This window comes from Macaca mulatta, chromosome 11, assembly GCF_049350105.2.
Source record: "Macaca mulatta isolate MMU2019108-1 chromosome 11, T2T-MMU8v2.0, whole genome shotgun sequence".
Lineage (NCBI taxonomy): Eukaryota > Metazoa > Chordata > Mammalia > Primates > Cercopithecidae > Macaca > Macaca mulatta.
Genome location: NC_133416.1, coordinates 24224699 through 24240343, shown reverse-complemented (window position 1 = coordinate 24240343; position 15645 = coordinate 24224699). Strand labels below are relative to the sequence as shown.

The 15645-nt window shown below is 36.6% G+C and overlaps 1 protein-coding gene across 4 annotated transcripts in view; it reads left to right on the top strand.

The window, feature by feature from the left end:
• ABCC9 (ATP binding cassette subfamily C member 9) overlaps nt 1-8498 on the top strand; it is a 139975-nt gene extending 131477 nt beyond the window's left edge. For 2 of the 4 annotated variants that reach the window (XM_077953697.1, XM_015151254.3), the window contains 3 exons: nt 1153-1215; nt 1897-2072; nt 5734-8498. In XM_077953697.1, the coding sequence (XP_077809823.1) occupies nt 1153-1215; nt 1897-2034 (201 nt within the window). In that variant the 3' untranslated portion in view covers nt 2035-2072; nt 5734-8498. The remainder of the gene's footprint in view (nt 1-1152; nt 1216-1896; nt 2073-5733) is intronic. The other 2 variants (XM_077953698.1, XM_001098888.5) reach the window with 1 other exon arrangement.
• Nucleotides 8499-15645: the final 7147 nt, after the last annotated feature.

Genomic DNA, 15645 nt, shown 5'->3' with positions numbered 1-15645 from the left:
ACTGATGATAGCACATTGAGAATTACAATAAATAGGACCTGACATATGGTTTAAAGGCATTCCTATTACCAATAAACATAAAATAAAGTTGCCACAACTTTTTGAAAATTTTTCAGAATAGTAAATTTCCAGGGCTTAGTTGATGAGAGGTACTGTACTATATTCAAGTACTATGCCATAAAAGTTCTGAAATGCAGTGTGAAAATCTCTGTTTAATAGAATCTATTGATAACCAACACCACTCATTATTTCCTAAAGCAATTTGAAGAAGAATGATTCACTGGGATTAATAATGGTTAGAATTAACAATGGCCTTCTCTATGTGTTTATGGTAGAAAGCCATAAATTTTGCCTTTTGAAATATATTTTTTGAAATTGTCAAATGTATCCAAGAAAGATCTGTCCAGAAGGCTGTGATTGAGTAGGTAAAATGTTACATTAAATCACAAACTGCATATGAGCTAGCAATTAATGTTCTTTTGAAAGTTAACTTGATATTAAAATTTGACGTCAGAAAAGACACATGAGGGTTATCATAAGGGTAATACTGCCTCAACAGAAAAGAGAGAGAGTGTGAATTCAATGATTGAAAGAATTCCTTCACTCTAAAAATTGAACCAAGATTTCCTCTAGGACAGAGATGGAATCTGTACCCAGAACAGTCTTTAAAATATAATTATAACAGTGCTTTGTGGTGGGTATAAAAAGAGTTTCTTCCTAGAATGTTCATTTATGTGTCAAAGTCCAAATTTGTGACATCAATTTTAGTTTTTCTTTTCTGACTCAAAGCTTAACATCATTACAGAATTTTGCTGGTTTCGAATACATACTTTCTGTGGTATAACTCAAGTGAGCATTTTGATACCCATTTAATTTTATTTTCTTCTTTGTGTTTCCTGGACATAAATCTATTACCCACTTCCGGCTGATCAGTGACTGACTTTCATTTGTGTTTTGAAGACACGTACAGAATCCAGCATGAACCTGCTGCTGGGGACTGCCCGTTTTTATGACTTCCACAGAAAAATGAGGGATTGAGAATGCTCACAAGTGATTCAGTGGAATATTGTCCTTGGGGTAAAATATTATGATGACAAAGTCATCCAGAGAAAATTTACACTTTATTTATTTTTATTTTTATTTTTTTTGCAGGAGAATATTTTGCAAAAAGTAGTAATGACAGCTTTTGCAGACCGGACTGTGGTGACAATAGCTGTAAGTATGAGAAGACAGAGTTGGTACACCTCTTTGGTTTTGGTTCTAACATGTTATCATCTTTACGTTTTAGCAAAATATACTTGTGTCGAATTATGTATTTCTCTGCTAATGTTTCTGTATCTGTGCAAAAAAAAAAGAAAAAGAAGATGTTTTGAAAGCATTGTTCTTTCCCAAACTGTCTGCTCTACCTAACTGACTTCCTTAAGCGACAATGATAGGACATTCTAAATCTAAGGATTCCAGCAGGTCATGGCCTCTGCTTGTTTACCAGATAAAATGGTAGTTCATATAGAATAATTCTCTTTTCTATAATCTGATAGTCTGATGAGCAGTTTCAGAAAGCAAATTCCTAAATTGGATTGCTTATTCTGCTACTATCTATACCTAATTTCTATGTTTCCATTCATTAATCTATTAAAAAATAGACATATCTCACAATAGGGGCAGGTAATTTTTTCTATTTTAGATAGCACCAATTAAATAGAAGAAGTGCTTAAATATTTGTAATTCACATTATAGCTGACTTACAATAGTCCACAGTTTTCTGTCTTTTCCTCTTTGCAAGTGGATTCTTGCTCATACTTAGTCTTACTGCTTAATAAAAACTATTTTTTTTTAATGAGTCACTTGGACATTTATTCTTCTGCTGATTCTCTTCTCTTCTATTTTTCTCTCCAGCACCGTGTCTCTTCTATTTTGGATGCAGGCCTTGTTTTAGTCTTTTCTGAGGGTATTTTAGTGGAGTGTGATACTGCTCCAAATTTACTGGCCCACAAGAATGGCCTCTTTTCCACTTTGGTGATGACCAACAAGTAGACCATCGTGATCTATTGCGCCAAGTCTGTCATTCTCCGGTAGTTATCTTAGCAGTATCCCCTCAGTAAGGCATGGCTAATGCTGTGAATAAAGGGGAGGGCTGGGATGAGGGAACTAACTGCAGGGTGTTATTACAAAATCAGCTCAACCAAGTGCTTTCGTCATGCTCAGTACCGAATGGAGCTCATGCATGTGTTTTCAAATATATACATGCAAAAGAGAGTATTTATGAAGCCTATGAACTGAATTTACCTCTTATTCTAAGGACCAATTTCACTAGTCCTTAGGGATGTTTTATAAGCATCCATAAAAATGCCATACACATTTCTTACCTGCCCTGGAGGATGCATTGTTTCATTTAAATAGTTACTTGAGTTTCATTCGTGAGTAATGGGAGTGGTGTATGGAGTGCTTGCTATGCTTCTACTTCCTTGGATGATGCATGGGAGAAACAGAACCCTTTGGAGTGCAGCTTTTGTCAAGATGGCAGGAAATGATGTTGCATCAGGGCCTATTTCCTGCAAACTGCCTAAGTAAAGAAAAATCTACTTTCTCGAATTTTTCCAGTGAATTTTGTGGTTCCTCTTTCCTGGAGGAGAGTCACTCAATTAACTCATTGATATTAAGGTGTGAATGATTTAAGGGGTAGAATTGGTTAACTTTAAAAATAATTATTCAGTATTTTCAAGAATTTCCTTACTGGAAAAAGGTAGGGAGATATTTTGGAAGAGAAATAACTTCCTGCTGCCCCAAAACGGGTGGAGAGAGGGAGAGAAAACAGACCATTGCCTATTCAAAAGATGAATTTTTCCTACTCTGCATGAAGCATGGCATTGTTGGATGGTTCTGTTTAGTCTATATCTGGAAGATTACTTGAGCAAAATTTGTATTTTTAACAAAATGCTAGGTTTCCTAATTAGGTTACCTCTTACCTAATTTCTCCTACATTCACTGAATACTTTTCTATAGACTTATATTTCTTTCACTCATTCTTCATTTCAAAACCACTCATGTGAAGGTGGCCACTAGGATACCTAGAATTCCCTGCTCTCACCCGCCCCTAATACACATGAAGCTATCAAGGAAGAATCACTGTAAGATTTTGTAGAGGACCAACTCCTCATAACAGGCCCACAAAAGGGAGAGCACCATCATGCTTGTGGTAGACTCCTTGTAGAATTAACTTAAACTCTTAAAATCAACAGTTTTTCCTTCCCTGCCTAAGAGCTTATTACTTTGGTAGCTGCCACTAAAATTGTGGAATGCCTTAAAAAGATAATTTTCTCCAGCTTCTAAAAGGAAGCACTCACACACCAAAATAGTCCGTGGTATTTATTTCTGAAAGTGATTACACCATTAATTTATCTGGAACATTTTGAAAATTTTATCAATACGATTAGAATTGACATCACACTTTGTCAAGGAACAATTATTTGAATTAATGGAATAAAAACCAACTATATTTATTTCTGTTGGTCAAGATTTTTCAATGTTTTTATTTTTATTTTCTTCCAGTAAATATTATTTTAGAATATCAATGCAATGTTTATAATATTATATTTATGGGTTTAGAGGACAAATTCTTTTTTTAGACATCTATGATATGGCTATTGAACAGCTAATATTTTTCTGGAGGGAAAACGCACAGCAGATATTATTGGATAGCTTGTTAAGTTTCTTTTTCTAAACGCATGGGTGTGCAAATGGCTCTGGTCCTTTCTCAAAGATAAATAAATGTTAGCCTTCAAAATCTTGTTAATTCCTCAGTGTATTAGGTTGGTGCAAAAGTAATCGTGGTCTTTGACATTAAAAGTAATGGCAAAGACCACGATTACTTTTGCACCAACCTAACACATCATTTGTTACCAATATTCAGCAAATGATAGGCTTGTCATGGGTGTTGAAAACTGGCACATGTTCTAAGCTGGCATCATTATCACATTCTGTATATGTTTTCTTTTCCTTCAAGTCATGAGCCACAGCTATAACTGCTGGCTTTTCTGAAAGCATAAACACTGAGCGCACCCCACCTAGATGGCCCAGGGCAGAATGTACGCTCTCAACTCTGGGGATGGTTTTAGGTAGGACTTTGGATTGTTCAGAGAAGCACTTTGGAAGACTGTGTATCAGCTAAACAGATGGCATTTCTAGGTTTAGAACTCTGGACAGGGACTCCCATCAGCACACTAATATTTTGACCTGCATAGTTCAGGTTCAGTATGGTAGTCCCTGGCCACATGTGGCTATTAGTTGAAATGTAGATAGTTCGAACTGAGAAGTGTCATAAGTGTAAAATATATACTGGATTTCAAAGACTTAATACTAATAGAAGCATGTAAAAGTTCTCATGAATCATTTTTATGTTGGTTACATATTGAAATGACAACATCTGAATAGATTGGGTTAAAATGTATTAAAGTTGCTTTCATTTGTTTATTTCTACTTTGAAAATGTAGCTCCTAGAAAATTTAAAATTACCTGTGGCTCCCATTATATTTCTATTGAACAATACTGATCTTAGCAAGAGTAAAAGCCCAGCACACAGATTTTTCCTTTCTAATTTATAAACATAAAAAATAATAGTAGTTGACATTTATTATTTGTTTGTATACGTCAGACAAAGTGCTGAATTTTTTTACATGAATTATCTCATTTGAACCTTATCACCCTTCTCTGAGGCAGGTACTATTACCATAATTTTACAGATGTGAAACTGGAACTATACAATGTTAAGTATATTGCTCAAGATTGCACAACTAACAGGTGGTAAAGCCAAAATACACGAGGCCCATTTATCTTCAGAGCCTGTTCTCTTAACCATAACACTGACATGGCAGGTGAATGCTCCTCTAAGGTATCAGAGAGCCTTATGAAACAGTTAGATGACAGGATGGAAATATCTCACATTTTGAAATTGGTAAACCTAATTTTCACACTGGTTCTGCTACTTATTATCTATGTGATCTCCTGGTTTTGCTTTATCTCTGTGAATGGTCTCCCCTATAAAGTGGAGAGAGATAACACCCACAGCTGAGGAATGTTCTAATGATTCACAAGAATGTGTGTGGAGCACTTAATATATGGCATATGCTCAGAAAGTGGTTGCTTTTGTCGTTGTTAGTTACTAATTAATCCGAAGGGCATCATGTGGAGAGAAGGAGTGGGTCAGTGGTAGTGATCTCCAAAGACTGAGACTGCATGTCTAAAGGCCTGGATAATCCATTCTATTACTGCATGCCAGAATGGACTTCCCCAAATTGTCATCCCGGAACTGAACCACTTTCCAGGGTTCTTCAAATTGTGTTATAGCCCAAAGAATTAGTGACTCTACACAAGAGATAATTATTGTTGACATTATAACCCAACGGGTTTACAATGACTTCTCTTAATTTAATTACTTGATAAACATTTTTATCCTACTTAAACTGAAGGTTTCATGAAATGATGATGCTGATATATTAGCTACACTCAAGTTAGTACAGCCCATAGAAAACCCAGCCATGTTGGCCATTGCTTAAAAGTATGTAAATAAATGATAATTTAAATAAGGACAAAAGGGGAGGTGTCTGTGATCCCTACATCTCGTCACTCACCAAGATAAACAAATGTCCCAGAATAATTCGTGAAATATACATATTCCATTGTTTTGGCTTGTGCCCTGAAATGTATAACAAATACGTGTATTCTTTCCACTCACAGCATCGAGTACACACTATTCTCACGGCAGACCTGGTTATTGTGATGAAGCGAGGAAATATTTTAGAATATGACACTCCAGAAAGCCTCTTGGCTCGGGAAGATGGAGTATTTGCTTCTTTTGTTCGAGCAGACATGTGAAGGAGTGTCTTAAAACAATACGTGTATTTAAAATAATGCAGTCATAACCTAATTAACGTTAATGGATCATCGGCTTGACCTCTGTAAAGTGGCATCTTAAACTTTTACAGATTTTTGCACAAGAAGTTGACATTTATTTTTCCTGTTTTTTAAAACAGTTTTTCAAGGTATTATTGCATAATATGTTCATTATTGATGTTTTTATAGTGATCAAGCCACTCTACCTTTAAGAATAACTAGGTTGTATTAAAACATGTAAGCTACTTTAAGTGGTAAATCAATAGCTAAAGTTTTCTCATAACTTTAAGTCTGGTAAATATCTCTCAGGCATGGAAGTTTCAATGAGTAATCAGTATTACTATACTCTTGTTTGTAAGAATATATTTTCCTTATTGTTTGAGTCTCTAGGGGTTATTGGAAGAGAATAAAAAAGGACATGTTTTCTAATGAACTCTCAAACTCAATATCTACTTTATGAGAATTTATTATGCATATTGCTTGTAAGCAAGTTATTGTATTCGTTAACATTAATAATACCTATTTTTCTTAGGAGCCTTTTTTTTCCCTCTTGTTTCTTGTCACCAAGAAGTTATCACATTTATACTTATTCTATAAAGCCAAAGCCTTAGCCAGAAAGATCATGAAGAGTTTGGATATTTTAAAAACCATACTCAAATTTTCATTTTTTCCTGTCCTGTAAAGAGAGAATTCTTAAGAAATCAGTCATAATGTGCCTTTTCCAGACTGAAGTTCAAAGAGTGATTAGGTTCAATCTTTCCGTGGCAGGCCAGCCAAACTTTCTATAGTTTAATGATTAGCTCTGGTTATGATCTTGAGCCCTAACATGCCACATTACTCAAGATTTACACAGACAAGTGACTTCATTTGGCACTGCTAATAATGGCAGGTGAACATTTCTCTCAGGTGTCAGATATTTCATATGAAACAGTCCAATGGCAGGCTGGAAATATCTTAGACTTTGAAGTTATATATATAACAAGTATCTATTTCTAGCTGGAAAAGTTTACCTCTTCTAGACACCCAATGGTGTCACACATGATCATTTGCTCCTGCTCTAATTTTAATGTACATATAAAAAATACCAAAAATGTTATTATAATTTTAATGAGCATGTAAACAGTGTATCAAAAAATGATGGAATATTAGTATTAGGTTTGCTTAAATGAAAATTAATAAATTCAGAAATACTGAAAGTTACCTTCATTGTCATGTGAGCAACCAGTTTCTAACATTCTGTGCTCGTCCAGTGTCAATATCATTGATTTCATTTTCATATGAAGATCTGAATGCATTGTAAGATTGTGAAGAGTTATAAAATTGATGAATTAAGAGAAATTATGCTGCTTTCCTATAGTTATTATGTTCTGTTTATTGTATGGTGTATTCGCTCTTGGAAAATCTGTAATAGTTGTGTATCCAGAATATGTGTCCTCACCTGAATATTGAATCTTTATATTTACAAAAAATGAGTTCCACAAGGATGGACAAAAATGGTCCATGATATTTAGCTTAAATTGTAACCTTTTGTTGTGTTCAGAAAACTTCATTGGAAGAAAATAACCTTGTTTTCCTAAAGCTAAACAGAATAGAATTGGTACTTATTAATTACGTCTTGAAAATACATTCTAAAAATTCAACCACTCTCCTAAAATGTTTGGCATTTAAATATTTTGTAGGGCTGAATATGCATATTGCTTGTTAGCAAGTTATCATTCATTCTCATAGAGAAATGGTTTTTTACCCATGGAAGTAATCTTTTAATGATATTTTCTAAGTATATTGCTGTACAAGCAACATCAGTAGAAGCCTATCTAGTTACACTAAACTAAAGATCACATTTACCATTCTTACAGCCAAGTGGTTGCTGGTCCCCTCGTAACTTTTAGTTACTTAAGTCGCGTAAATGTCTAATTGTTTACAAAACTAAATTGACTAAATAAGGTCAAGGATAATGTTTTTCATTGATTAACCACTTATTATACATATTATCTATTGAATATAAAAAGATTCATCTTGAAATAATATTTGACTACATAGGTACATACCTGTAAAAGATGACCACCTTAACTAAATCAGATTTTACATTTATAAATTTTATATTTAATTAGTCAAATCAATTTTTAAATCATAATTCCTTAATACATATAAGAAGCAAATAAATGCATAAAGCATTATATTAAAATACCAGGGTTACTTATGTCATTGACAGGGAAAAGACTTTGTATAAACAATTGTGCACCATCTATTTTTGTACTCTTACTCATGATCCATTTAAAAGTCTACTCAGTTCTAGATTAGATACCAGAAGACCCTCTAAGTAACTGATACCTGAGATTTGGGACCATGTCTTGTTTGCCATTGTGCCCTTGGAATTTAATACAAGTGCCTAACCCACAGTAGGGCTGATTGATTCACTGATTAGTTTTACTGTCATGTGCCTATAACTATAGGTTATTCTCTTTCCTTTTCTGTGTTGTGTTTATTCTATTTATTCTCTACAATATATAAAATGTATTTGTTCTCTACAATAAATGTGTTTATTCTCTACAATATATAAAAACATATTGGACTACTATTATAATAAATTACTCTTCTATTTGCTTAAAGAGAGTGATTATTTTTTCACTTAACGTTCCACTGAGCAGCAACCAGGACTGGTCAATAGATGGAAATCAATGCCAATTTAGAGACAATACCTAGCCCTGCTTTGATAATCCTGTTTCACATTTGCCAGGGTCGTGCACTTTCTTACTTTTGTATATAGGCTCCAGAGAAGTTTCCATTAAGTGAAACAGCTATATTAATTTTTTAAATATATCTTTATTTAAATAATCAGATGTCTGGACTTCATCCCAAGGTTTATTGATCAATTTTTATGGTTGTCTTCCAATATATCTTTTATCATTTATTTTGTAACACATTCTTTGAAGGTCTGTGATTTATAGTGCTATGATAATTCCCTTATTGGCTCATTATTCAAAGTTAGATGCAGTCTTCTAATCTTAGCCATTTGGCATAAGAATCAATAGCCAAGGGGATGTATCCTATACCTTATGTTTAATTTGTTCTTTAGTAACTACATATGATGCATATCACATTATCTCAAGTATTAACAAGATTCACCTGGACCAAATTCTCCAGTGAAAGAGCTTGTATCGATACTTCTAGTAAGTGCTGCCAAATGATATTCATAATTAACCAAGTTTGGGAATCACTGAGCTACATCAATCATTACACTAGTTTCCCTTTGTTGTGCTGAACATAGAACCATAAAATACTAAAGGTGATTTTCACATGCTTCCTTTCCCTGCTGATATTAGCTTATCCTGAATTGCTAAAACAAGCCTCTTGGTGTCACTGAATCAATTGCCTTAGTTCATCATAAAGGAAACATTGTTTAACGAACTGTATCTTAGCTAAGAAGTTATCAACAGGGACTCAAAACCTTATTTTCTTTAGTTTTGTTGTATAATCAGCAACAAAGGATCTGAAGATAAAACTTTTTTCTCAAAGATGCAAAGTGTTTCAAACATTAATTGTATGTGCATGTGACCAATTTGAGATTTCACTATTGATGTTTCACAATACGGAAGGAAGGTAAATTATCTGTGATGATTATTCTCCTTCCCATCTTATGTTTTTTCTCAAGTGTCATCATTGCTGGTATATGAAGGTTGACATATTCATTCTACATATCTCATGAATGGGATTTAAGTTATTCCTTTTTCTATGGACAGTAGCAAATTGCCCTTAGCCAGTCACACTATGGTCACCAGTGCCCTACTTCTAAAATGACAAAGATAAAGGGAGCCATATCTGGCTAAATAAGTTAATTACCTCAAAAAGGAATGGACTGTAAGACTCAGTGCCACCAACCATCACAGACCATCACCAATTACACACTCCATATTCATGACAAAGAGTTTCATTTTCAGGCCATTATTTTTGCTAATCTGCCCACTGTGTAAAACAAGTAGCTTGGTGACTGGCAAGATGGCCAAATAGAAACAGCTCCGGTCTGCATTTCTCAGCGAGATCAGTGCAGAAGGGGGATGATTTCTGCATTTCCAACTGAAGTTCCCAGCTCATCTCATTGAGACTAGTTAGACAGTGGGTGCAGCCCACAGAGGGCGGGCCAAAGAAGCGTGGGGCGTCACCTCACCAGGGAAGCTCAAGGGGTGGGGGAACTCCCTCCCCAGCCAAGGGAAGCCACTAGGGACCATGCCGTGAGGGATAGTGCACTCAGGCCCATATACTACGCTTTTTCCATGGTCTTTGCAACCCTCAGACCAGGAGATTCTCTCAGGTGCCTACACCACCAGGGCCCTGGGTTTCAAGCACAAAACTGGGTGGCCGTTTGGGCAGACACCAAGCTAGCTACAGGAGTTTTTTCTTATACCCTATTGGTGCCCGGAATGCCAATGAGACAGAACTGTTCATTTCCCTGGAAAGAGGGCTGAAGCCAGGGAGCCAAGTCATCTACTCAGCGGATCCCACCCCCATACAGCCCAGCAAGCTAAGATCCACTGGCTTGAAATTCTTGCTGCCAGCACAGCAGTCTGAAGTTGACCTGGGACACTCCAGCTTGGTGGGAGGAGGGGCGTCCACCATTATTGAGGCTTGAGGAAGTGGTTTTCCCCTCACAGTATAAACAAAGCTGCTGGGAAGTTCAAACTGGGCAGAGCCCACTGCATTTCAGCAAAGCCTCTGTAGCCAGACTGCCTCTCTAGATGCCTCCTCTTTCATCTCTGAAAGAACGGTAGCAGCTCCAGTCAGGGGCTTATAGATAAAACTCCCATCTCCCTCGGACAGAGCACCTGGGGGAAGGGGCAGCTGTCTCACAGCTTCAGCAGACTTAAACATTCCCGCCTGCTGGCTCTGAAGAGAGCAGCGGATCTCCCAGCACAGTGCTCAAGTTCTGCTAAGGGACAGACTGCCTCCTCAAATGGGTCCCTGACCCCCTATGCCTCCTGAATAGGAGACACCTCTCAGCAGGTGTCTACAGACACCTCATACAGGAAAGCTGCAGCTGGCATCTGGTGGTGCCCCTCTGGGATGAAGCTTCCAGAGAAAGGAACAGGCAGCAATCTTTGCTATTCTGGAGCCTCCTCCTCTGGCGATACCCAGGCAAACAGGGTCTGGAGTGGATCTCCACCAAACTTCAGCAGACCTGCAGCTGAGGGGCCTCACTGTTAGAAGGAAAACCAACAAACAGAAAGGAAAAGCATCAACATCAACAAAAAGGACGTCCACACAGAAACCCCATCTGAAGGTCACCAACATCAAATACCAAAGGTAGATAAATCCATGCAGATGAGGAAAAGACAGCACAAAAAGGCTGAAAATTCCAAAATCCAGAATGTCTCTTTTCCTGCAAAGGATCACAACTCCTCGCCTGCAAGGAAACAAAACTGGACAGAGAATGAGTTTAACGAATTGACAGAAGTAGGCTTCAGAAGGTGGGTAATAACAAACTCCTCCAAGCTAAAGGAGCATGCTCCAACAAAATGCAAGGAAGTTAAGAACCTTGAAAAAAGGTTAGATGAATGGCTAACTAGCATAACCAGTTTAGAGAACATAAATGACCTGATGGAGCTGAAAAACACACACAAGAACTTCGTGAAGCACACACAAGTATCAATAGCTGAATTAATCAAGCAGAAGAAAGGATATCAGAGATTGAAGATCAACTTAATGAAATAAAGCATGAATACAAGATTAGAGAAAAAAGAATGAAAAGGAATGAGCAAAGCCTCCAAGAAATATGGGACTATGTGAAAACACCAAACCTACATTTGATTAGTGTACCTGAAAGTGACGGGGAGAATGGAACCAAGTTAGAAAACACTCTTCAAGATATTATCCAGGAGAATATGCCCCTAGAAAGCCAGGCCAACATTTAAATTCAGGAAACACAGAGAACACCACAAAGATACTCCTCGAGAAGAGCAACCCCAAGACACATAATTGTCAGATTCACCAAGGTTGAAATGAAGGAAAAAATGTCAAGGGCAGCCAGAGAGAAAGGTCGGGTTACCCACAAAGGGAAGCCCATCAGATAAACAGCGGATCTCTCTGCAGAAATGCTACAAGCCAGAAGACAGTGGGGGTCAATATTCAACACTCTTAAAGAAAAACAACCCAGAATTTCATATCCAGCCAAACTAAGCCTCATAAGAAAATGAGAAATAAAATCCTTTACGGACAAGCAAATGCTGAGAGATTTTGTCACCACCAGGCCTGCCTTACAAGAGCTCCTGAAGGAAGCACTAAATATGGAAAGGAAAAGCTGGTACCAGCCTCTTCAAAAACATACCAAATTGTAAAGACCATTGACACTATGAAGAAATTGCATCAACTAACAGCCAAAATAACGAGCTAGCATCAGAATGACAGGATCAAATCACACATAACAATATTAACCGCAATGTAAACAGGCAAAATGCCCGAATTAAAAGACACAGACAGATTGGCAATTTGGAAGAAGAGTCAAGACCCATCAGTGTGCTGTATTCAGGAGACCCATTTCATGTGCAAAGACACATATTGGCTCAAAATAAATGGATGAAAGAATGTTTACTAAGCAAATTGAAAGGAAAAAAAGCAGGGGTTGCAATCTTCATCTCTGATAAAACAGACTTTAAACCAAAAAAGATTAAAAAAAAAAAAAGAAACAAAGGGCATTACATAATGATAAAGGGATCAATGCAACAAGAAGAGCTAACTATCTTAAATATATATATACGCACCCAATACAGGAGCACCCAGATTCACAAAGTAAGTTCTTAGAGACCTACAAAGCAAGTTAGACTACCATACAATAATAGTAGGAGAATTTAACACCCCATTGTCAATATTAGATCAACGAGACAGAAAATTAACAAGAATATTCAGGACTTGAAATCAGCTCTGGACCAAGCAGACCTAGTAGACATCTACAGAACTCTCCACCCCAAACCAACAGAATATACATTCTTCTCAGTACCACATCAAACTCATTCTAAATTGATCACATAATTAGAAGTAAAACACTACTCAGCAAATGCAGAAGAATGGAAATCGTAATAAACAGTCTCCCAGACCACAGCGCAATCAAATTACAACTCAAGATTAGGAAACTTACTCAAAACCACACAACTACATGGAAACTAAACAACCTGCTCCTGAATGACTACTAGGTAAATAATGAAATTAAGGTAGAAATAAATAAGTTCTTTGAAACCAATGAGAACAATGACACAACGTACCAGAATCTCTGGGACTCAGCTAAAGCAGTGTTTAGAGGGAAATTGATAGCACTAAATGCCCAAAGCAGAAAGCAGGAAAGATCTAAAATTGACACCCTAACATCACGATTAAAACAACTAGAGAAGCAAGAGCAAAAATATTCAAAAGCTAGCAGAAGGCAAGAAATAACTAAGATCAGAGCAGAACTGAAGGAGATAGAAACATGAAAAACCCTTCAAAAAATATCAATGAATCCAGGAGCTGGTTTTTTGAAAATATTAACAAAACAGATAGACCACACCATAACCAGACTAACGAAGAAAGGAGAGAAGAATCAAATAGACACAATAAAATATGATAAAAGGGATATCATCACTGACCCCACAGAAATACAAACTACCATCGGAGAATATTATAAACACTTCTATGCAAATAAACTGGAAAATCTAGAAGAAATTGATAAATTCCTGGACACATACACCCTCCCAAGACTAAACCAGGAAGAAGTTGAATCCCTATATAGACCAATAACACACTCTAAAATTGAGGCAGTAATTAATAGCCTACCAACCGAAAAAAACCCAGGACCAGACAGATTCAAAGCTGAATTCTACCAGAGATGTAAACAGGAGCTGGTACCATTCCTTCTGAAAGTATTCCAAACAACAGAAAAAGAGGGACTCCTCTCTAACTCATTTTATGAGACCAGCATCATTCTGATATTAAAAGCTGGCAGAGACACAAAAAAAGAAAATTCCAGGCCAATATCCCTGATGAACATCAATGTGAAAATCCTCTATAAAATCTGGCAAACCAAATACAGCAGCACATCAAAAACTTACCCATCATGATCAAGTCGGCTTCATCCCTGGGATGCAAGGCTGGTTCAGCATACGCAAATCAATAAACGTAATCCATCACATAAACAGAACCAATGACAAAAACCACATGATTATCTCAATAGATGCAGAAAAGGCCTTTGATAAAATTCAACACCCCTTCATGCTAAAAACTCTGAATAAACTATGTATTGATGGAATCTATTTCAGAATAATAAGACCGATTTATGACAAACCCACAGCCAATATCAAGCTGAATGGGCAAAAACTGGAAGCATTCCCTTTGAAAACTTGCACAAGACAAGGATTCCCTCTCTCACCACTCCTATTAAACACAGTATTGGAAATTCTGGCCAGGGTAATCAGGCAAGAGAAAGAAATGAATGGTATTAAAATAGGAAGAGAGAAATTAAAATTGCTTCTGCTTGCAGATGACCTGATTGTATATTTAGAAAACCCCATCGTCTCAGCCCAAAATCTTCTTAAGCTGATAAGCAACTTCAGCAAAGTCTCAGGATACAAATCAATGTGCAAAAATCACAAGCATTCCCATACACCAATAATAGACAAACAGAGAGCCAAATCATGAGGCAACTACCATTCACAATTGCTACAAAGAGAATAAAATACCTAGGAATCCAACTTACAAGGGATGTGAAGGACCTCTTCAAGGAGAACTACAAACCATGCTCAACAAATTAAGAGAGGACACAAACAAATGCAAAAACATTCCATGCTCATGGATAGGAAGAATCAGCATCGTGAAAATGGCCATACTGCCCAAGGTTATTTATAGATTCAGTGCCATCCCCATCAAGCTACCATTGGCTTTCTTCATAGAATTAGAGAAAACTACTTTAAATTTCATATGGAACCAAAAAAAATCAAACAAACAAACAAAAAAAAGCCCATACAGCCAAGACAATCCTAAGCAAAAAGAACAAAGCTGGAGGCATCATACTACCTGTCTTCACACTATTCTACAAGGCTACAGTAACCAAAACAGCACGGTACTGGTACCAAAACAGATATATAGACCAATGGAACAGAACAGAGGCCTCAGAAATAATACCACACATCTACAACCATCTGAGACAAACCTGACAAAAACAAGAAATGGGGAAAGGATTCCCTGTTTAATAAATGGTGTTGAGAAAACTGGCTAGCCATAGGCAGAAAACTGAAACTGGATCCCTTCCTTACACCTTATAGAAAAATTAACTCAAGATGGACTAAAGACTTAAACTTAAGACCTAAAACCATAAAAATGCTAGAAGAAAACCTAGGCAACACCATTCAGGTCATAGGCATGAGCAAAGACTTCATGACTAAAACACCAAAAGCAATGGCAACAAAAGCCAAAATAGACAAATGGGATCTAATTAAACTAAAAGCTTCTGCACAGCAAAAGAAACTACAATCAGAGTGAACAGGCAACCTACAGAATGACAGAAAAATTTTGCAATCTATCCATCTGACAAAGGGCTAATTTTCAGAATCTACAAGGAACTTAAATAAATTTACAAGAAAAAAACAAACAACTCCATCAAAAAGTGGGCAAAGGATATGAACAGACACTTCTCAAAAGAAGACATTTATGTGGCCAACAAACATATGAAAAAAAAAACTCATCATCACTAGTCATTAGAGAAATGCAACTCAAAGCCACAATGCGATACCATCTCAC